Raw genomic sequence first — 22820 nt, forward strand, 5'->3', positions numbered from 1 at the left:
GCTGTCGCGCAAGCGGCATTCGAGGAAACGTTGTGACTGGGAAGGTTTTGCTCGGTCTGCATGCAATGCTACCGCTCTTACAGTGCATGGAAGGGTTTAACAGAGCCCTGCAAGTACCAGCGCAGACTGTAGCGGGTATGCTACAGTTGGGCGAGAGTGTGAAAGAGCAGATACAGCACCTTCGCAGCAATGAGGCCTTCAATGACACATTCGTCCACGTGGAGAAACAGTTGGAAGAACACGGCTTTGACCCTTTCGCTCCTCCTTGGAAGAGGAGAGCTCCTCGTTGACTGGATACTGAGGCGCCACCCCACAAGTTTTCGACTGCTTAAGACGCGTATAGAGCAGAATACTTCGCGGCGCTCGATTCAGCTACGTCGAACATGACTACGTACTTCGCCTCTGCAGACTTGCAATGGTACGGCGGCTTCGCAAAGATGTTACTCTCTGGAGAGTATGACCCTGACACTGTTACCATTAATCCAGAATTGTCAGAGAGTCTGAAAGAAGAATTGCTTTTCTTCAAAAAGCAGTACACTGGTTCCTGTATTCAGGATTACCAAGCCATTTTCCAAAAGATGGTACCGGAGGTGCGCCAATTGTTCCCGCAGGTTGAACGGTTGCTTTGATTGCTCATGATCTCCCCAGCAAGCTCGTGCTCGGCTGAGCGCTCTTTCAGCGCACTCAGGCGTCTGAAAACCTGGCTGAGAAGTATGATGAGTCAACAAAGACTGAACCATCTCATCGTTTGCCACGTCCACAGTGATCGGTTGGCAGCACTGGATCCCCACGAATTGGCAAATACGTTCGTTTCCAATGTTCCGAACCGTCACACTCTATTTGGATAAATACAGTACAGTATGTGTACCTGTATGTGTACCTGTATATGTACCTGTATATGTACCTGTATGTGCACATCTATTAATACACTGTATTAATATACCGTATCTGGAACTGAAAAAAAACGTTGCAGTCCATTGTTCATGTCGCCTAATCAATTCATGGGGAGCAGTTGTCGTGGTGATCTATTGCCTGTGCACACCTTGGAAGAAGGGTCCAGTTACCTGTCCCCCCCCCCCCCCATTTTGGCTTGGATCGACGCCCTTGCTCGCAACACATATCCACTCACAACACAAGTCCTGTCAACATCCCTCTCCCCCTCTATCTCCTGAACTTCCAGGTATCTATGTAATTCTAATTTAAACTTATCTCCTGTTTCTGCTGCCACTACCTTTCCAGGGAGACCATTCCATGCATTAACTACTCTCTGAGTAAAAGTCCCCTGCCTTACGACTGTCTTAACTCTCCTCTTCTTTACTCTCAAGCTATGGCTCCTGATCCTATCATTGTCTACTCGGTTGAATAACTAATCTGTACTTATTTTATCCATACCTTTCATTATCTTAAACATCTCTTCCATATCTCCTCAAAGTTTTACTTCAGCTTTTCCTCTTCCGAATCTTCCTCAATCCTGATAAAAAATAAATACATAAATAAATCAATAAATAAATTCACTTTTAACGAAACACCTCCCATAACCACGTGCTTCTCCCGTAACCACATGATCTGTTTCCACCTTCTTCATTTACCGATCCAAATAAATTCACCATTCACCTCACGATCTTTTCTTCAACCTTTCCTTCACTTTAATCTGATGGAAACGCTCTCAAAAATAAATAAATAATTATAATAATGATAATATAAATAAAAATGATCTCTTATAATGCTTCATCTTACTTTCTCACGTGTGGTTCTCATTACTGTATCACAATGCACTCATCTTTTTCTACTTCAACAGACTGCTCTCAATTCGACCGTTCCTTCATACCTTGTCTGAAAAATCCAACTGTTACAGCGTTTCTTCTCTCCATTCTCTTAATTCGCCTTCATTGCGTCCCTCAAGAAACGTCTTTAATCGCATTTCCGAACTAAATATTAAAAAAACCCAGTTTGCTATGAATGTTCACTTTCCTTCAATCGTCATTTTTTTCCAACTTCAGTGCTAAGTCACCCCTCTCACCCCTCCCTCTCAAAGCAACCATCACACTCTTCCCTCTCCAAGCTTCTTCCCTCACCTTTCTCAAAAACTCTCCACTCACCTTTCTCTCTCAACTCTCCCCACTCACCCTTTAAATATATATTTTTTTGTATACCTTGTCAAGGCTCGTGTGAGAGCTGACACACAATGCACAGCAAGGGGGGGGGGGCATGAGACAAGAGGGGATGGAGTGGGAAGGACAGAACAATGGGGAACAGAGACATGAGGAGATCTGTGGAAGGGAGAGGGATGAGGCAGGGAATATGGCGTACACAAGATGGACATTACAGGGACTTTCAGGAAGGAAAGCAAGGAATTTGAAGGAGGTGGGCTTGGGTGGATTACCGGGGGTAGAAAAGATCGAGGATTTGGATGGGGGATGATAAGAGGTGGTGATGAACAGCTGTTTTGAAGGCCTGGAGGGAAGAATCGGATTGAATAGTGAAGTTAGGGAGATTTTTCCAAAGGCGGGGAAAAAGGAGGAATGAAAGAGTGAAGGTGAGCAATGATTCGTGATTTTGGTCGTGTTACGAGAAGGGGATTGTTGGCGGACCTTGAGCGCCCTGCGGAAATGTGGTGGGGACAAATCGCAGAGAGAGCGGGGGGGGGGGCAGGGGCTGAGGCTGGAGAGGAGACTGTAGAAGACAGAAAGACCACCGACCAACCTGCGGTGATTGAGTGAGAGGCCCAAAGACTCAGCCTCATTGCGGGAGATGCCAATGATCCGAAATGCCTTGGTTTCCACAGCGTGAAGCCGAGAAAGGTGGGAGGCAGGAGCACCAGCCCAGAGGGGAGAGCAGTACTCCATCAGGCTGCAAACTAAAGCTTTGTAAGTGGGCAGGAGCTCAGGTGGGCCGAGGAAGGACTTTGCACGACGGAGGATTCCCAGTCGGCGACTGGCTTTGGAGGTGAGGTTTGAAATGTGGCTTTCCCAGGAAAGGTCATGGCAGATAGTGAGACCCAGAATCTTGAAAGCAAGGACTTCTTGCAGAGGATTGTTGAGAAAATGGATGGGGGGTGGGGGGTTTCTAAACGGTCCTTTTGGAGAGATATAGTGAGAGTGTGAGATTTGTCCGGATTGAAAGACACGTTCCACGTGTTGGACCAGCTTGTGATTTTACCCAGATCTGCAGTGAGCGAAGAAGCTGCTGCTTGCCAGTCTGAGGGATGACAGATGGTCCGGCAGAGGGTGGAGTCATCAGCAAAGAGATATAGAGGGTTTTCCAGAGAGTCGGAGAGATGATTGATGAAAACCAGAAAAAGAACGGGGCCCAGAATGCTACCTTGAGGAACTCCAGCCTGGACAGGAAGAGTGGATGAAAGAACTCCATTTAGGGCCACACGTTGACTGCGACAGGAGAGGAAGTCTGCGAGCCATGAGTGGAGATCGCCTTGGATACCATAGGAAGAGAGTTTGTTGAGCAGGGCACCAGACCGTGTCAAAAGCATGCGATATGTCTTGGGATATGGCTCTGATTTCATGTCTGGCATTGAGGACCCCCATCCATTTTTGGGAGAGCAGAAACAGCATATCCAAGGTAGAGTGACCTGGTCTGAAACCAAATTGATGATCGGAAATCAAGCCATTGGAGAAGAGGAAGGATTTAATGTCTGAAGCTATGATGGATTCCATAACCTTGCTGATGATTGACAGAAGGCTGATTGGTCTCTAGTTGCAGGGATCTGTTTTTGCACCTTTTTTTGCAGGGCAGTAATGTTTGCTGATTTCCAAGCAGATGTCGGATGACCTTGAGCAAACAAAAGGGTGAACAGAACAAAGAGAGGGTGAGCAAGAGCAGAGGAGCAGGTTTTTAGGACACTTGGGCTGATGCCGTCTTGACCGGTTGCAGAATCTGAGTCGAGGTTTGACAGCAAGCTCTCCACCTTGTCAGGAGAAAAGGACACAGAGTCCAGGGACAGTTGGGTGTAACTGGGGATGGTGGGTAGAGAAGGTGATGAGTTTTGGACACAAGATTTAGCTGCAAACACTGAGTTTAGGCATTCAGCCTTTTCACGTGCGGTATCAGCAGTGCGGCCATTTGAGGTAAGGGAGGGGATGGAGGGGGAACACACACCAGAAACAGATTTGATTAGATGCCACCAGGATTTTGAGGAGGAAGAGAGGTTTGAAAGTTCAAACTTAAGCTGAGAAAGATGTTGTTTTCTGGCTCTCCTGAGGGTAGATACACACTTGTTCCGAGCTTTATGGAAGGAACTGAGATTATCCTGAGTTGGGTTTGCCTTCCATGAGGCAAACACAAGTTGTTTCAGGACAACTGCCTCGCCACAAGCTTCAGTGAACCACGGGCGGGAGGAAGGGTAGGACAACTGAAGACGAGAGGGGATAAATCTGTGCATGATGGAGAGCAAGTTTCTTTGAAAGAATTCCCAGGATGAGTTGATGTTGGAGAAAGTAGCGATAGGAGACCAGTCTATAAGTTTGATGGCTGCTTGGAGACCCTGCCAGTCGGCTTGAGTGAAATGCCAGACTCGACGGTGCTGAGGTGGTTCTCTGATAACTGCCAGAGATGTCCACTTTGACAAAGACGTGGTCAGAAGAACCGATTGGAGCAGAGGAAGAGCAGCAGATATTGTCAGGGAAATTTGTCAAAATCAGATCCAGAAGAGATGTGGTACCATTGGTTGAGATCCGGGTCGGGAAGTTGACCGATTGAGTCAGTCCCAATGAGTTGCAGAAAGCTTTTGCTGAAGTGCCTTGACAGGTGAGAGAGGTACCCACACCTAGCCAACTGGCATGATGACAATTGAAGTCGCCACATATGAGGAAGAGAGAGTTTGAATGATAAGATATAAGTTGGTCCATGTTTTTGGATGGTGAGGTGTATATGGAGTCATCACTGTTTGGTGGATGGTACTGTACACATATAAACACGAGGTGGGAGTGGAGGGAAGCCGTAGCCAGAGGTATTTCTGGGGGTGTGAGGGCAGTGCATGGAGAGTGAGGAATAGAGTCTTTGATGAAGAGAGCAACTCCTCCACCAGGGTGAGGCTCAGGTCTGTCATACCGGAGGAGGGAGTAACCAGGGAGAGATACTTGGGGGTCAGACATGTCTTGGGGGAGGAGTTTCTGTTAGGCAGATTATGTCTGGTTTGTCAGTGGCAACCTGTATGGAAAGATCTGAAAGGTTTGAGCGAAGGCTCCGGATATTTGAGGTCCACGCTGTTGATGAAGAGGGAGGGGAGGAGGCTTTGGGTGCAGGGGGTAGGGGAGGGGGAGGGTAGGACAAGGGACGAGGGGGGAGGTAAGGAGGGTTGTTGAAAGAGTGTGGGGGATTGCAGAATACCTCAGGGAGGGGGCCTGATGATGAGGAGAAAAGGCTCTGTGGTGCTGGGTGAGATGGGGGACAAGAGAGTGGGCAGAAGGCAGTTGAGGATTTGAGGAGGAGGCGTGAAGAGATGAAGGTGAGAGGGCAGTGGAAGGAGGCAGCTTTGTGGATGAGAAGGGGGAGCAACTTTGAGAAGGGTGAGTGAGGGGGTGAATGGTGGGAGAAGGGTGAGTGGGGAGAGTTGAGGGAGAACGGTGAGGGGGGAGTTTTTGAGAGAGGTGAGAGGGAGGCTTGGAGGGAGAGAAGTGTGATGGTTGCTTTGAGAGTGAGGGGTGTGAGGGGTGAGTTGGCACTGAAATTGGAAAAAAAAAGAATGGTTGATTGAAAGCGAACATTCATAGCAAACTGGGGTTTTAAAAAGTTTTAGGTCAGAGATGCGATTAAACACGTTTCTTGATGGATGCAATAAAGGTGAATTCAGAGAATGGAGAGAAGAAACGCTGCAACAGTTGGGTTTTTTTGAGGCAAGGTATGAAGGAAAGGTCGAATTGAGAGCAGTCTGTTTAAATAGTCGAAAAGTAGTGAATTATGATACAGTAAAGAGTACCACACGTGTGAAAGAGGAAGACGAGGCATTATAAGAGATCGTTTTTATTATTATTGGTTCACGAAAAAATATTTTCAAGAAAAAAATAAGTGACCACTATATTCGTTATTGTTGTCTGTCTGGATGTATGTATGTCTGTCTATCTGTCTGTCTGTCCCGAGCAGAGCTCCGTGGGTTTTGATCTGATCCTGACAAAATTTTGGTGGGAGGTTTATATCATGATCTAGTTGTGTTTTCCTGAAAATGGGCATGGTGTGCCCATTATGGGCAGAGCCACGCCCAAAAAACATGTTTTTAGGGGGTAGCCGATTTCATTTTGCATATTCTCCCAGGGGGTTTGTCGAATCTGACAGGGGTTTCGGTATTTGGATAGCCCAATGGCACCTGCATAGCCCCACGGAGCTCGATTTTTCATTTTAGTCCCAAGGTCAAGGTCACAGGGTCACGAACTTAGAAAATTGCGAATTTTGACATAAAAATTTTTCTTCTCCGAGGGGTTTGTCGAATCTGACAGGGGTTTTGGTATTTTGATAGCCCAATGGCACCTGCATAGCGCCACAGAGCTCAATTTTTCATTTTCGTCCCAAGGTCAAGGCCACAAGGTCACGAACTTAGGAAATTGCGAATTGTGTTTTAGGGGGTAGCCAATTTCAATTTGCATCTTTTCCTAGAGGGTTTGTCGAATCTAGCAGAGGTTTCGGTATTTGGTTAGCCCAATGGCACCCGCATAGCCCCACAGAGCTCGATTTTTCATTTTCGTCCCAAGGTCAAGGTCACAAGATCAAGGTCACGAACTTAGAAAATTTCGAATTTTGACATAAAAATCATACGACCGCCCAAACTTTGAGAGCTAGGATGGCAATATTTTTTATGCATAATCTTGAGGTCATTCCCCACCTAAAGTCTTGAAACCATTTTGCTCTATCTCGAACACCTTGCCCGTGGCGCCTCCTTCAAGTTTGTTTTTACGCTGATTTCATCAAAGTATGGATAATCCGATGAGTGTGAAATGCCATATAGCCTATATGACGTTATATTGTTCCTGGAATGTTCCAGAGGAAGTTTTGCACCAAAGGTCATAATCCTTGACCTTTGACCTTTAAAGGTCACAAAGGTCAATTTTTCAAAGTTGTGGGAATCAAACCGGGTTTTCGACCTTCTTCGACGGAGTAACTCCAATAAGCTATAGCACGTATGCTGTTTTCTTATTTTAATGTCCACAACATTGTTTTGTGACCTTTAAAGGTTATGCAAAGGTCAAATTTTGAAAGTTGTTGAACGAAACCGGGTTTTCGACATTTTGCAGCTCATAACCTGTCACTCGTACCACATCATGTTGATCATTTTTATAACTTGGTCAAAAATTATCACATTGTCTCATCCTTGACTTCTGAAACAATCTACATCGTCAAATACCGCTCGTGAACCATCGACGTCTTCAGACTTGTTATTATTATTGTTTGAGAGAGTTTTCATCAGATTCGGTCATGGAAGTGTTGCAGAAAAAAATCGTGGGGTGAATGGTGAAATTGGATCGGTAAATGCAGGGGGTCTAAACAGATCACGTGGTTATGGGAGAAGCACTTGGCTCTGGGAGGTGTATAGTCAAAAGTGAAATTATTTATTTTAAATAAGGATTGCGTAACATTTGGAAAAGGGAAGGTTGAAGTAAAATCGTGGAAGTGTGTGGTGAATTTGGAACGGTAAACGCAGTGAGAAGCTTCTGGGTCGATGAAAAGTACCAGGAAGAGTGGAGCGAGACACATGGTTGCAGGTGTCGAGATCGAAAGGATACAAGGAAGATTATTATTTTTTTGATGTATTTTTGAAGAACAGGAAAGATTCAGGAATGGAGGGTTGTAGATCGGAAGAAATCGTGAAGGTAATGGCAAGAGAGGGTCAGCTCAGTAGAATAAAGACGGTGTGCCCGCAGGAGAAAGAAGAAGAAGAATAAGAGAAAGCAGAAGAAGAACAAGGATCGAGACTTGTGAGTGTGCAAGGAGAAAGGTAGTTTATTTTTATTTTTTGGATATAAGCAAGAAATAGTGTTTAGTTGTGAGGGATGGGGGACATTGGAAAAGTGGGGAAGATAGAAATTGAAGGTAATGGGGAGAAAATATAAATAAACACGATCGTACACTGAGGGGAGGGATGGGTCAGCCTCAAGCACCCGGTAGGACAAGGTCGACAGAAACTCACAAAATAGCACGAATTTTGAAACAAAACCGAACGAGGAACACACAGTAACATGTAGGTGAGAAAATAAACAGTTAAAACGGGACAGATAACGACGGGAAACTTAACTTAGAGATCGTCAGCAGAGAGCCCTGAAGGAGACCTGCCGACGCTCCAAACCCAGAACCAGAACCTTCTCCCACCACTCACCCCCCTCACTCAACCTTCTCAAAGTTGCCCCCCCCCTTTCATCCACAAAGCTGCCTCCTTCCCCTGTCCTCTCTCCCCCATCTCATCACTCTGCCTCCTCAAATCCTCAACTGCGTTCTGCCCCCTCTCTTATTACTCCCCACTGTACCTCAACCCAGCACCACAGAGCCTTTTCTCCTCCTCATCCGGCCCACTCCCCTAGCTCGTCTGCAATCCCCCACACTCTTTCAACAACCCTCCTTACCTCCACCCCACCTCCCTTGTCCTACCCTCCCCCTCCCCTGCACACAAAGCCTCCTCCCCTCCCTCTTTAGTAACACTGTGGACCTCAAATATCCAGGGCCTTCACTCAAACCTGACAGATCTTTCCATTCAGGTTGCCACTGACAAAGCAGAGATAATCTGCCTGACAAAAACTTTCCTCCCTCAAGACGTCTCTGACTCCATAGTATCTCTCCCTGGTTACTCCCTCCTCCGGTATGACAGACCTGAGCCTCGTCCTGGTGGAGGAGTTGCTCTCTTCATCAAAGACTCTATTCCTCACTCTCCATGCACTGCCCTTACTCCCCCACATCCCCAGGAATACCTCTGGCTACGGCTTCCACTCTACTCCCACCTCATGTTTATATGTGTACTGTACCGTCCACCAAACAGTGATGACTCCATTTACACCTCACCATCTGTGTGTTTGTCCATCTGTCGGTTTGTTTGTCTGTGAACAGGGTATTTAAAAAAAGTTGTGGATAGCTTCAGACAAAACTTGGTGGACAGATTGGGTGTGTGACAAGGACAAATGGAATCGATTTTGGTGAGGATCTAGATCTGGATCCAGATCCGCGAATTTTAAAAAGTGATTCTTCACCGTTGAGAGATGGGGTGAAAAACGATACGTAGCACAATATCTCAAAAAGTTTTCACGGATCGTGACAAAAATTGGTGGATGAGTTAGTTGGTTGACAATAACAAGCCGATTCAATTTTGGTTCTTGTCTGGATTCCAAGAAGGAAGGTATGCTGGAGCGTTTCATCTCTGAGGTTCATGCTTCTCAGCTTCATCCTTCTCAGGTTCATCCAGTGCGTTCCAACTCTGAGGTTCATCTTTCTAAGGTTCATCCAGTGCGTTCCATCTCTAAGGTTCATCCTTCTAAGGTTCTTCGTTCCATCCTTCCCTTCTTGGATCAAATAATGTCTATTTTATTGAAATGCATATTTAAAGTACTTTTAGTTCCCTCTAAAGTTACCTCTTAGATTTATATTTTGAATTTGTTATATTTAATTTGTTCCGTTTATCAATTGTCCCCTTGTGTGGTGGCCCTTTTTAATTGCAGAGATGTTTTCCATTTGTTTGAGTGGTTTCATGTACCCTCAAATTATAGTCTGAGAAAATATATATATATTTTTTGACGTGTAATATTGTGTGTTTTGGTGAAATTTTCAAGTTGTATTTTCAAATTTTCTTTTCTGCAGGGTGGCCTGAAAAGTCACTTTACCCCTCCCCAGGAAAGCGTTCGTTCTTAAATGCTTAAAATTAAAAAAAAGTATATATATATGTTTTATTGTGTAGTTCTTACAATAACTAATGAGTCATTGTTTCTGTATATTGCCATTTAGCACACAAATCATTTTATGAAGTTTTTAAAAAAAAATAATGCTGGGATGTTTATGTGTAAATGTCACTCATTTCCTTGTTGGTTTGTGAATGTGTTTATCCGCTTTGTTTGTTTTGTGGGATATGCTGCAGTTATGTACACCATCCAAGGCAACTCGCATGGAGAGCCTTGCATATTTCCTTTCAAGTATGATCACAAGTGGTACCATAATTGCACCGACGATGGGCGGGATGACAAGCACCTGTGGTGTGCCACCAGCTCTGACTACGACAAGGACGAGCTCTGGGGATTCTGCCCTGTTGTATGTGAGTGATAATTACTTTGGATTATGATGGAATGAGGACTTCCAGAAGGAGATCCTGTTCACTTGTTGAAATGTTTAAAACACTTGGCCAGCCACTGATGCTTTGCAGAGGAATAGTTTTCATATTTTATTGTTTAATACTGTTGTTGATATTTCATTTTGATGGTATTGTGCATATTCTACATGTTGTAAACATTCAGAATCTGAACACTGTACAACAATGTGCCTCATAACAAACATTGCAATTTAATTACCCTGTGATTAAACAAAACAACTTTTGTCCAGGTCTATTATAAATTGTGTAGCTGAACAAAAGAGCATGATGAGGTATGAAACTGCCATTGAGGAGATGGAAACAAATGTGTGTGGGCCAGAACCCAGACAGATATACAAGCTGAGACTAAAAAGAATGATTCCATACGTTTTCGAAAAACAAGCTAACAAAAACACCTCAAAAATGTTTAGAAACAACCTTTAAAATGTGGAATAAACAATGGATTGATCGTTACAAAATTCCATTTGTGACACCGATGCAAACGTGGCTATTGAGGAAAGAAACCCAATTCGGAAATTGAACGTGCGGCATGCAGTCTTAGAGATTGAACGTGCGGCATGCAGCCTCACCTGTACCAAGTAATTCTGGAAATTCAGGTGCACATTACCTCTATTACAGAATCTGCGTACATGTCTCCGTGTAACCAATATCAATATCATCTCTAAACTGGTCACCCACGTGGTCCAAATCAGTTATGAAATGGCTCGGCATCGTTGAAAGTACAAAACCAAATTGGTTTGCTCCTGCCATCGGGATGATTCAAGGGATGGGGGTGGGGGGGCACTCGGATTGCATGCCATCAGGATGATTCAAGGGGGGAGGGGAAGGGAGGACTTGTATTTCTGTTGCTTCCCAGTACAATGTCCATCACTGTCATTTCTAGGACATTGACAATGTACTCTCAGACTACTCCCTCATGAGGATCGTTATTGTGTTTCTCTTGCTGAAAAGAACCACTTTTAAACAACACAATTTCTCCAGAATGACCTACAAAGACCAATCATTCATCAAATTTTGACTCGGTACAGAACAGATTTCATGTCGGTGGTATGAGGTCCAGAAGACCACTGCTCTGCATGCATCGAACACAGTATTATTCACAGAAGCATATGCAATGGCTGACAAAAAAACGAGAGGGTGAACTGTTGGCACCATGCTTTTTTCAATGGTGTGTCCAAAATTTGCTGTCTTCATTGATGGACATGCTGGAGTCTGGAGATGATGTGTGGAGTGATTTGCTGATTGTGCTATTTGGGAGCATGGTCTGTTTGTTGGGCAAATCGTTCAGCTGATTGTATGGGCTGGCATTCAGGTTGGTTCAAAAAGTGATAGTAACATTCAGAAGGGTTCCATGAATGGAGTGAAATGCAGGGATGAGATGATTACACCTGTAGTCATCCCTCTTGCTGAATAACAAGCTGAATCTTGCTGAATCCAATCAAAGCGGGGCTTCATCTTTATGGATGACAAGCCTATCAACACTATGTGCATGCCAACAATATAGACTTCAGGACAACTCCATCACTTGCATTGACTGGCCTGAAGAGCTTCTGAACTTGCTTCTGACTTGAACATCAGAAGTAAGTCCACAAGTTATTCAGGCGAAACCAGCCTTGGTGGTATATTGGTGAGATTGTCCTCTCCGAGTCTAGGAGGTCGGTGGTTTGAACACCGGACGAGTCATATCAAGGAGGTTAAAAGGTACATGTTGCTTCTTTGCTTGTCGTTTGGCATTTTAAAGGGACAGAGCATGGACAAACAATCATAGGTTAGTAATAACAGAATCGGCTTTGATGGACCTCATGACCTTCTCCTGCATTGTAGTTCCTTGTAAGGGAACTCGTATTATATTTACCCTCGCCGAAGGAGAGGGTATTATGTTTGGGTTTGTTTATTACTTGCAAAATCGAAGATTTTTCAAGTATATTCAGGTCAGTTGATTTTGTTATTCCGTCTGTCTGTCTGTCTGTCAACCGCATACAGGTCACAATTTAAAACCTATCTTCATGAAACTTCACCACATGGTAGAGTTTGACATAAGCAAGAAGCCTATTTTTGTTTTTGAGATCAAAAGGTCAAACAGTCAACATAGGCCAAAGGTCAAGAAATGTATCAAATTTATAAAATCCTCAATTTTCATCCGATTAACTGGAGATTTGAACAGGATTTTCAGATCAGGTCACTGAATTCAGCCACCAATTATTTTTGAGGTCAATATTGGCCAAAAGGTCAGCATAGGCCAAAGGTCAACAACTTTGGTGAGATTTCTAAAATCCTCGATTTTCATCCGATTGACTTGAAAGTTGAAGAGGAGTTGCGTATTTGTTCATTGTATTCAACCACCAATTATTGTTGAGGTCAAATTTGTTGTATGGTTTTAACAAGTATCGTGCTCTGCACGACGTCGTCTTCTTGTTATTCTGTCTGTTTGTCTGTCTGTCTGTCTGTTTGTTTGTCCGCACAGAACTTTCGTATTTTTCTCTGCAACCGCTTCTCAGGTTGACATGAAATTTTCACCATAAGTGCAACGACTCATGCAGAATGTTTGAATGATAATTATGACATCATAGGTCACATGGTGTGGCAGCCATGTTGAGAAAACGGGAAAACTTTGGACCTCTGTATCTCTGAAACCACATCATGGAAAAAATTCAAATTTGGCACGTGGCAAGTACTCCTCATGGGGAATGAGTGCGATTTTTTTTTTTCAAGACATTGTAGGTGCTCACGTTATGATGTCATAATTGCAAATGTAGAAAGCTACATCTGATCAGAATGAAAATTGAGTCATCTAGGGATAAATTGGTCCACAGAAAAAAATTTGATTACGTCATCGGGCACGTGATTTGGCAGCCATATTGTGAAAAAAAGGAAAAACACCTTCACAAATCTTCTTTGAAGTGTCCAAACAGATCGAGGTGAAACTTTACATGTTTGATCGCCTATTGATGAAGAACAAAATGTTTACACATTTGTTGTCATAGGTCACATCGTTTGGCAGCCATATTGGATTTACTCTTAAACCTTTGAAAATCATCTTCTCCAGAATGGCTTGATCGATCAAGGCAAAATTTCACAAAAATGTTCCCCAAGCCATGGGTGTCCAAGTTTGTTTTGGAATAACTCATAGGTCACATGGTTTGGCAGCCATATTGGATTGAAGAAAAATATAAAATAATGTTTTCTCTGGAACTTCTTAATCAATTAACGTGAAACTTCACAATTATGATCTAGTATTGATGGGGAATAAAGGTTTTAAATTTCAACTTGATCGGACACATGATCTTGCAGCCAGAATGATTTATTCTTTTGATGTAGGTTTTTTTTTTTTAGTTAAAAAAAAAAAGATTCGCTTGGTTGAGTGAAAAAAGCCTGGATGGGTTTGAGGGTAGAGGAGTCGCAGCTGAAACCCGAATCCTTGGAGGGAAGGCCTGATCCAGGCAGGATCTTGGTGAAACCATATGCCTTCCAATTCTTAATGATTGTCTTGACTGTGCTCCAAGGGATATTCAAGGCCTCTGAAATATTTTTATATGCATCCCCTGATCTGTGTCTTTCCACAACTTTATCTTGGACGTCTTTTGAAAGCTCCTTGGTGTTCATGGTTGAGTGTTTGCTGTGAAATTTGCCTCGTCCTGGTGGAGGAGTTGCTCTCTTCATCGAAGACTCTATTCCTCACTCTCCATGAACTGCCCTCACTCTCCCACGCCCCCAGGAATACCTCTGGCTACGGCTTCCACTCCACTCCCACCACTTCTATCTTCTCATCCAAACTCTCTCTTCCTCATATGTGCTGACTTCAATTGTCATCATGCCAGTTGGCTGGGTGTGGGTACCCCTCTCAACTGCCATGGCACTTCAGCAAAAGACTTCTGCGACTCATCGGGACTGACTCAATCGTTCATCTTCCTGACCAGGATCTCAACCAACGGTACTCCATCTCTTCTGGATCTGATTTTGACCAGTCTCCCAGAACATGTCTGCTGTTCTTCCTTTGCTCCAATCGGTTCATCTGACCACATGCTTGTCAAAGTAAACATCTCTCCAGCTGTTATTAGAGAACCACCTCAGCGACTTCGAGTCTGGCATTTTACTCAAGCTGCCTGGCAGGGTCTCCAAGCAGCCATCAAACTTCGAGACTGGTCTCCCATTGCTACTTTCTCCAACATCAACTCATCCTGGGAATTCTTTCAAAGAAAATGCTCTCTCTCTCATGCACAGATTTATCCCCTCTCGCCTTCAGTTGTCCTACCCTTCCTCCCGCCAATGGTTCACTGAAGCTTGTGGTAGGCAGTTGTCCTGAAACAACTTGCCTTTCTTTGCCTCATGGAAATCAAACCCAACTGAGGGTAATCTCAGTTCCTTCCATAAAGCTCGGAAAAAGTGTGTGTCTACCCTCAGGAGAGCCAGAGAACAACATCTTTCTAAGCTCAAGTCTGAATTCTCAAACCTCTTCTTCTCCTTCAAATCCTGGTGGCATCTAATCAAATCTGTTTTTGGTGCAAGTTCCTCCTCCATCCCCTTCCTTTCCTCAAATGGCTGCACTGCTGATACCACACGTAAAAAGGCTGAATGCCTAAACTCGGTGTTTGCATCTAAATCTTGCGTCCGAAACCCATCGCTTTCTCTACCCACTTTACCCAGTTGAACCCAACTGTCCCTGGACTGTGTGTCCTTTTCTTCTGACAAAGTGGAGAGTTTGCTCTCAAACTTTGACTCAGATTCTGCAACCAGTCCAGATGGCATTGGCCCATGTGTCCTAAAACCCTGCTCCACTGCTCTTGCTCACCCTCTCTCTGTTCTATTCACCCTCTCATTTGCTCAAGGTCATCTGCCATCTGCTTGGAAATGAGCAAACATTACCGCCCTGAATAAAAAGGTGCAAAAACAGATCCCTGCAACTTCAGACCAATCAGCCTTCTCTCTATCATCAGCAAGGTTATGGAATCCATCATTGCTGCAGACATTAAATCCTTCCCCTTCTCCAATGGCTTGATTTCTGATCATCAATTTGGTTTCAGACCAGGTCACTCTACCCTGGAAAAGTTGCTTCTGCTCTCCCAACAATGGATGGAGGTCCTCAATGTCAGACATGAAATCAGAGCCATATCCCTCAACATATCGCGTGCTTTTGACACGGTCTGGCACCCTGCTCTGCTCACCAAACTCTCTTCCTGTGATATCCAAGGCCATCTCCACTCATGGCTCACAGACTTCCTCTCCTGTTACAGTCAACATGTGTCCCGAAATGGAGTTCTCTCATACCCCCTTTCTGTCCAGGCTGGAGTTCCTCAAGGCAGCATTCTGGGCCCTGTTATTTTTCTGGTTTTCATCAATGATCTCTCCAACTCTCTGGAAAATCCTCTTTATCTCTCTGATGATGATTCCGCCCTCTGTCGTACCATCTGTCATCCCTCAGACTGGCAAGCCGCAGCTTCTTCACTCACTGCAGATCTGGGTAAAATCACAAACTGGTCCAACACGTGGAATATGTCTTTCAATCCTGACAAATCTCACACTCTAACTATGTCTCTCTGAAAGGACCGTTTGGAACCCCCCACTTCTACTTTCTCAACAATCCTCTGGAAATAGTCCTTTCTCCATAGCTTCTGGGTCTCACTATCTGCCATGATCTTTCCTGGGAAAGCTACATTTCCAACCTGGCCTCCAAAGCCAGTCACCGACTGGGGATCTTCCATTGTGCAAATTCCTTCCTCAGCCCATCTGAGTCCTTCCTCAGTCCTTCCTCAGCCTCAGTTTTTTTTTAGTTTAAAAAAAATAAAGATTCACTTGGTTGAGTGAAAAAAGCCTGGATGGGTTTGAGGGTAAATTCGCAGCTGAAACCCGAATCCTATCCAGGTTCCTCCTGATTACTTCATCTTTTCTTTTTGCTTGTTCGGGTCCTCAAAGTCCTTCCTCACCTCAAAGTCCTTCCTCAGCCCACATACAAAGCTTTCGTCCGCTGCCTGATGGAGTACTGCTCTCTCCTCCGGACTGGTGCTTCTGCCTCTCACCTTTCTCGGCTTCACGCTGTGGAAACCAAGCCATTTTGGATCATTGGCATCTCCCTCGATGAGGCTGAGTCTTTGGGCCTCTCCCTCTCTCACCACAGGCAGGTCGGTGGTCTTTCTGTCCTCTACTGTCTCCTCTCCGGTGTCCCCCCTCCCCCCGCTCTGTCTGCGATATATCTCCACCATATTTCCCCAGGGTGCTCATGGTCCACCAACAACCCCTTTCTGGTAAAACTTCCAAAATCACGAATCACTGCTCAGCTTCACTCTTTCATTCCTCTTTTTTTCCACCTTTGGAATGAACTCCCACACTCTGTTCAATCCCATTCTTCTCTCCAGGCCTTCAAAACAGCTGTTCACCACCACCTCTTACCTTCCCCCATCTAAAACCTCGATCTTTTCTCCCCCCGTCAATCCACCCCAAACCCACCTCCTTCAAATTCCCTGCTTTCCTTCCTGAAAGTCCCTGTAATGTCCATCTTGTGTACCCCATATTCCCTGCCTCATCCCTCTCCCTTCCACAGATCTCCTTATGTCTCTGTTCCCCACTGTTTTGTCCTTCCCTATCCCACCCCTCTTGTATCAAGCCCCCCCCCCCCTTTGCTGTGTGTTGTGTGTTCACTCTCATACGAGTCTCGACAATGTATACAAAATAAAAAAATGCACTACCCAGCAGAGAAAACCTCCAGGAACAGCTGATTTTATTCTGAAATAATCAATCACTACAATTTAACACAGGTTGAGGCCAATTAACTTGATGTGCAATTTTGAAGGTGATTTGTTACACCTGAGCTAATTTACAATCACTTTTATAAGGGTGGGGGGACACTTATCCAACCAAGATATTCTGTTTTTGTATTTGTAATTAATTTTCTGAAATCTGTAGAATTTGTTTTTCACTTGGAAGTTGTGGGTTATGATATGTAAATAAAGGTGGAAAAAGTCTGATTTAATGTAATTTAATTCCAGGCTACAAGGCAACAAAATGTGAAAATTTTGAAAGGGGGTGTATGGACTTTGTATTGGCACTGTATATCTGAACTCTTAAATTTCTTAACATTTTATAAAATTATCTTTTTTTTTCCTTCGCACTTATGGATATATTAACTTAAATATCTTCACACTTGTATAATTTTTTTCTTCGCACTTATGTCTGTCTTAACCCTTTAATATGTTCACACATATCCATAAGGGAAGGTGTCAATTCCATTTTCTAAAATATATCCTTTTATCATCATATGCATCCAGGAGCCTTTTTATGTACTTGTTCAGAGTACAGTTAATTATTATAACTTCTCGTATTCATTTATCTATCCTTTTCTTTCTTGAAAACTAAACATGTGCAATGATGTTGATCAAATTTATAATATCTGATTACATTCTTTTTTATCCATTTAGTTTTTGTGATCACATTTAGAAGTACCATCCTCAAAGAATAATATTAAAAGCATAAGCCTTAGCTCTCAATCGTACAAATTCACTCATGATTGCTCCACTCAATTCATCTTTAAATTTTTGAATTACTTTTTTATTCTTCATAAAGAACAGACTACTCTCATTTTTATAATTGCTTGTGTCATGTTTATGTTTTTTTCCCCTTTCCTCATAAATGTCTGGTTTTAATTTCCAATATAAAACTATGTGTCCATATAGAGGAGATTAAATCCTTCATCAAATTTCCTCTTGAAGTTGTTAAAGAAAGTCATACATGAGCGACTTTAACAAGTCAAGAATCAAAGTTCCTCTGTAAATGGGTTTATCAATCACGATGCTTTCCTTCTTCTTGTGATTAGCGCAAAAGTTCTCTGAAAGATTTCACCCATTAAAAGCTAGGTCAATTAATTTTTTCGTTTGTTTCCAATATGTAGTAAGCCTTATGTTTTATCACTTAACCACTCTTCTTTAGGGGTTTCTTTTTTCTGGAGCATATGGAAAATCTTTCTGTTTGTTGTGGAGTTCTGGATATTTTAAATCCACTTCAAAGTAATACCCAACTTTTGCTCCTAATTATTTTTGAGTAGACATAATGATATTTTGTAAGACTCTTTTGTGTTTCTCTTTTACCCATTTGAGACCTCCGTATGGTAAAGCTTGAGACATTGCCATTCTTATTGATGGTTAGCATCATAATACTTGAGATAGGAAACATACTTGGAGGGGTTATAATCTGGTTGATATTTGCTTTTTGCTTTCACATATCTCTTTGAACAGACTTGTGATATTCCACCTCTTTTGGCTTTCTCTATCATCAACAACATATCCACATCTGAAATGAACTCGAGAGGTTGTTTAGTCATCTCTAACATCACACTCCAAGCGAGACCGGATGCTGTATTATAATGAGCTGGGTCTAATCCCTATGAATACTTATTCTGATAGACCTCTCTAAAGGCTTCAAACACATCAGCTAACAACAGAACATCGGTCTTGAGATTGAGGTTGTGGTATTCACCAAGGTTTTAGATATTGAAATTATTCCAGATATTTTGTGCGTCTTGATATTCTTTATCATCAATATGACTGATTAAGTTTGTTATAAAAACACTCTTTCGGAGAGAGATGCGTTTCATTAAATCTGTCAAAGCTGTCCATGTTGTCATACGGATATAAACCCTATCGTGATCAGAGTTCAGTTTTATCCTGGTTTGAGAAATGACTTTGGAGCTTAGAAAATAATGTGAGACTTGAGGCTAAGTTGGAGAATGGACTGGACATAAATTTGTAAGACTCAAGAAATCGAATATGAATTTTGTGCTTCGTTAAAATTAATTTGGTAAATGAGATGTAGTTCTCGTCTGTGTTAGGAATAGCAGATATGGACCCAGATGTCTTTGAGAGTTCAAACAAATATGAGTCATCATGATCATTATTGTGAAGAAAGGCAGGAATGAAAGAAAGAAGTTTATAATTGAGATTACAACTTTGTTGGGCAGGTTAACTTTTCATAGCTTAATTTTTGTGTAAACAAAGTTTTATATATAAACTTGCAGTGGTAACCGGCATTGCCCGGTCTATTTTTTGTGGGGTTCTTGAAAACACTTCCTTACACCCACAAAGGAATGGGGTCGGGGATCATTTAATATTACCCTTCACGTAACTGCAAAGGCAAAGGCACGATACAGTCAATTGATTTTAAAATGGCCCGTCACGGTCGCCTGTCCAACTCACAATCCTGTGAGATTTGCAGAAACCCTATGGAATTGCAACTGTCAAGTGACCATGACGATAAGACCCAAAACCAAGACATCGTAAAATCAAATTTCGCACGTCACGAAATGCACTGTATTGTTACGAATTTGGAATTCGATTGCACACAACATGCAGGTTCCTTTCGTCAGTTATGTCGATAAGTGCTTGTTCCCTAGATAGCTCACCTTCCATTGTTTAAATGTTTAGAAATCGATCAGATGCGCTGCGGATTGATTTAATAGTTTGGGAGCGAACAATGGAGACGTCCCTTCCCCCTCTTCTGCGAAGAGGAAGAAGAGCCCTTCCGTCCCGTGATTCATGACGTCAACAACTCCCTCCCACCCGTGATTGAGTGGGGGATGGATCACGAGGGCATGAGTCACGCCGGGCGCGGGGGAGGGGGCAGAGAAGGATAAAGAGGAGATCCTTTTTCTTTGTTCGGGTTCTGCATCGTTCACCAGACGACGGATGCAAACGATGACTCATCTCAGCTCAAAAACCGCCATTGGTAGAAATGAAATCCCGCGATAACCAAATCGGAACTCAAAAGGTTGCAGCAATTGGTTGAAATCCGCAACATTCAAACCCATTTGAGCGTTTACCGTTTATAAAAGCCTTTGGTACGTTTCTGCACGCATCTGCAAAGACACATTATATGTCTATGAATTATGTACGATTGAAATGTACTTTTCGACCCTTAAGATTGCTGAGACCCCTTCGCCCTTTAAAGACCCTTTAAGACCCCTAAGATCCAAAATACCCCAAGCACCCAAATGACCTCGATGACTCAAAATATCCCGAGGACCCAAAATCCATGGGGACTCAAAAGTCCCAGAGGACCAAATAGACCCCAAAGACCCAGAGGACCCAAAAGACAAAAAAGACCCAGAATACCCAAAAGACCCAGAGAACCCAGACCCTGAGGACCCTAAAGACTCCGAGGATCTCAAGGACCCTGAAGACTCAAAATACCCCAAGCACCCAAAAGACCCAGAGGACACAAAAGACCCAAAATGCATGGGGACCAAAAGTCCCAGAGGACCAAATAGACCTCAAAGACCCAAAGGACAAAAAATATCCAGAATACCCTGAGGACCCTAAAGACTGAGGACCTAAAGGACCCAAAAGACTCAGAGAACCAAAAAGAACCCAGTAGATCCAAAATACCCTGAGGACCCGAAAAGACACAGATGACCCAAAAGACCCAGAGGACTCAAAATTCCTCCTCATGCACCAAAACTATTAAAGGAGGTCCTCCAGTCATGCTATTATGGAATCTTATGCCATCTCAGGGACTCTGCGAATGGAACAAGATTTTCAATTACGCGTCGACAAAGACAAAATCGAGGCCCGTGTAATAAGTAGGTTAAACTGGGATACTGTTCTCATTCCACACATACTTCTCATTCCGTCTGACACAAATATACCTTGCAAATTCAAAAGAAAGCAGTTTCCGATACGTTTGGCCTTTTCCATGACCATCAACAAGTCACAGGGACAGACTTTTGACAGAACTTGCTTATACCTTCTCAAACCTTTATTCATTCACAGGCAACTGCATGTAGCTCTCTCAAGAGTTCGATCATTGGACTCATTAAGTGTTGTATCTGGGAAGAATGAGATTGTTAATTGTGTTAATGTGTTTACAGTGAAATATACGAATGAACATGTACAAAAACATTAGGCCGCGGAGGTTATGCGGTGGTATAGCTTGTTGCATTGAATTTCCCCAGGCAATGCTGAGTATAAACACCATAAAAATATACTGAATTCATAAAGATGCCGAATAGTTGGTTCATGCAAATGTGGAAAAACTTGTTTGCTCTCAAACATTCTCCTTACTCCAAACTTTTTGGATAATGAGAATTTAACAATTTTCACAAAGTCAAGTTTTCAACCCGAGTTGCAGCTTTGTACAGGACAGGTGTGCCATAATCTTCTTTTACTATGGACAGGACAGGTGTACCATAATTTTAATGCGGGTCTTCAAAAAGAAGACATTATCAGTTTATTTAAACTTCAAAACAAACTAAATGATTATAGCATTGAAGATATTGTAACGGTTTCTGGGTGAGTGCAGGGTTCACAAGGGGGTTGCTCGGAACCGCTACTCGACCTCCGATCCTGAAGCCACAAGCCAAGGATAACTCCACGACCCGATGGGTTGCCGAGCAACCATGAATGCTGTCTTCCGAGGCGAAGTCCAGCAGGGTTCTTGCTCAATGTCTCGTGTTACCTTATCAGTGACAGCCCTGCTCAGATGGGGAACCGCGCTCTCGACATCCCACCTTAGTATCCACTCATTATGTAGAGCTGAGCGAAACCATAGGTGGGAGGTCGGCTAAACGAGTGGAGTAAATTGTTGGGGTATAATGTCCTGTTTATCTATTCCATACGTGATATGAAGCCAATGATGGAAAAAGACACCAGAGCAGGTTTAAAATTGTTTATCAAAGAAAGGCACATATTTACAAGCAAATATTTATAGGCAATGCAGTGTCACAAAGAAATGCAATTATTCCTTAAGCACATAAAGATCCCCTTAAATAGTCTTCCTTAACTATGCACAGGACAGGTGTGCCATATAATAATCGTACAGAGAAAGAAAGAAAGAAAGCAATTTGAGGCTTGGGTGCGGGCTTGCGCTGGTGCAAAGTGGAGGGTAGGGAATGGAAGGGGATGAAGGGAATGCTGTGCATGTATGCCTGGTGTTGGCTTAATGGTTGGTGGGCTTGGTTGGTGGGCTAACTTAGGTTGGTGGGCTTGGAATCCTGGGATCCTGAGTTCAAATCCCACTCAGCTGTTGAATTAATATCAGGTGGGGGTTGACTCTGCCTGTCATCCTTCTGAGGTTGACAAAATGAGTACCCAGCTTACTGGTATCCTGTGTCGGAGTGGCGACCAGTTCAGTATTGTGCCCAATAGCCAAGGAGACTGCTTAGGCAACACCAACGCTCTGCACAGAGTATGGTCCCAATGGATGGATGGATGTGCATGTGTCGGTGCAGCATCGGAAGAAGTGCAGCATGTACAGTGTCAGCGCTTAGAGGAAAAGTGTGAGGTGCATGTCAGTACTTCACCCAGACGGGTCAAGAGGTTAATCGTTGATAACTCTTTCGTGCATCTCAAGTAGATGAATTAGGGGTGGGGGGGTGTAGATATAGAAAGAAAAGATCATGCATGTCAATTTGGAGCTGCTGAACATCCAGGAACTGTGTGTCTTGTGCACTTTAAGCCCTTTGCTCCATGCAACTCGACCAAGCAGTGACCCGACCAGGCAGTGACCCATCCAGACAGTGACCTGTCCAAGAAATAACTCATTCAGGCAGGAAGGC

At 43.4% G+C, this 22820-nt stretch overlaps 1 protein-coding gene across 1 annotated transcript in view; it reads left to right on the forward strand.

Annotated features, from left to right (window-relative positions):
* MRC2 (mannose receptor C-type 2) overlaps nucleotides 1-22820 on the forward strand; it is a 382895-nt gene that overhangs the window by 27060 nt on the left and 333015 nt on the right. Inside the window, exon 3 of the mRNA XM_085876862.1 lies at nucleotides 10058-10231. Within this exon, the coding sequence (XP_085732988.1) occupies nucleotides 10058-10231 (174 nt within the window). The remainder of the gene's footprint in view (nucleotides 1-10057; nucleotides 10232-22820) is intronic.

This window comes from Eptatretus burgeri, chromosome 4, assembly GCF_056783735.1.
Source record: "Eptatretus burgeri isolate ZD-2024b chromosome 4, Ebu_testis_v1, whole genome shotgun sequence".
NCBI classification, from domain to species: domain Eukaryota; kingdom Metazoa; phylum Chordata; class Myxini; order Myxiniformes; family Myxinidae; genus Eptatretus; species Eptatretus burgeri.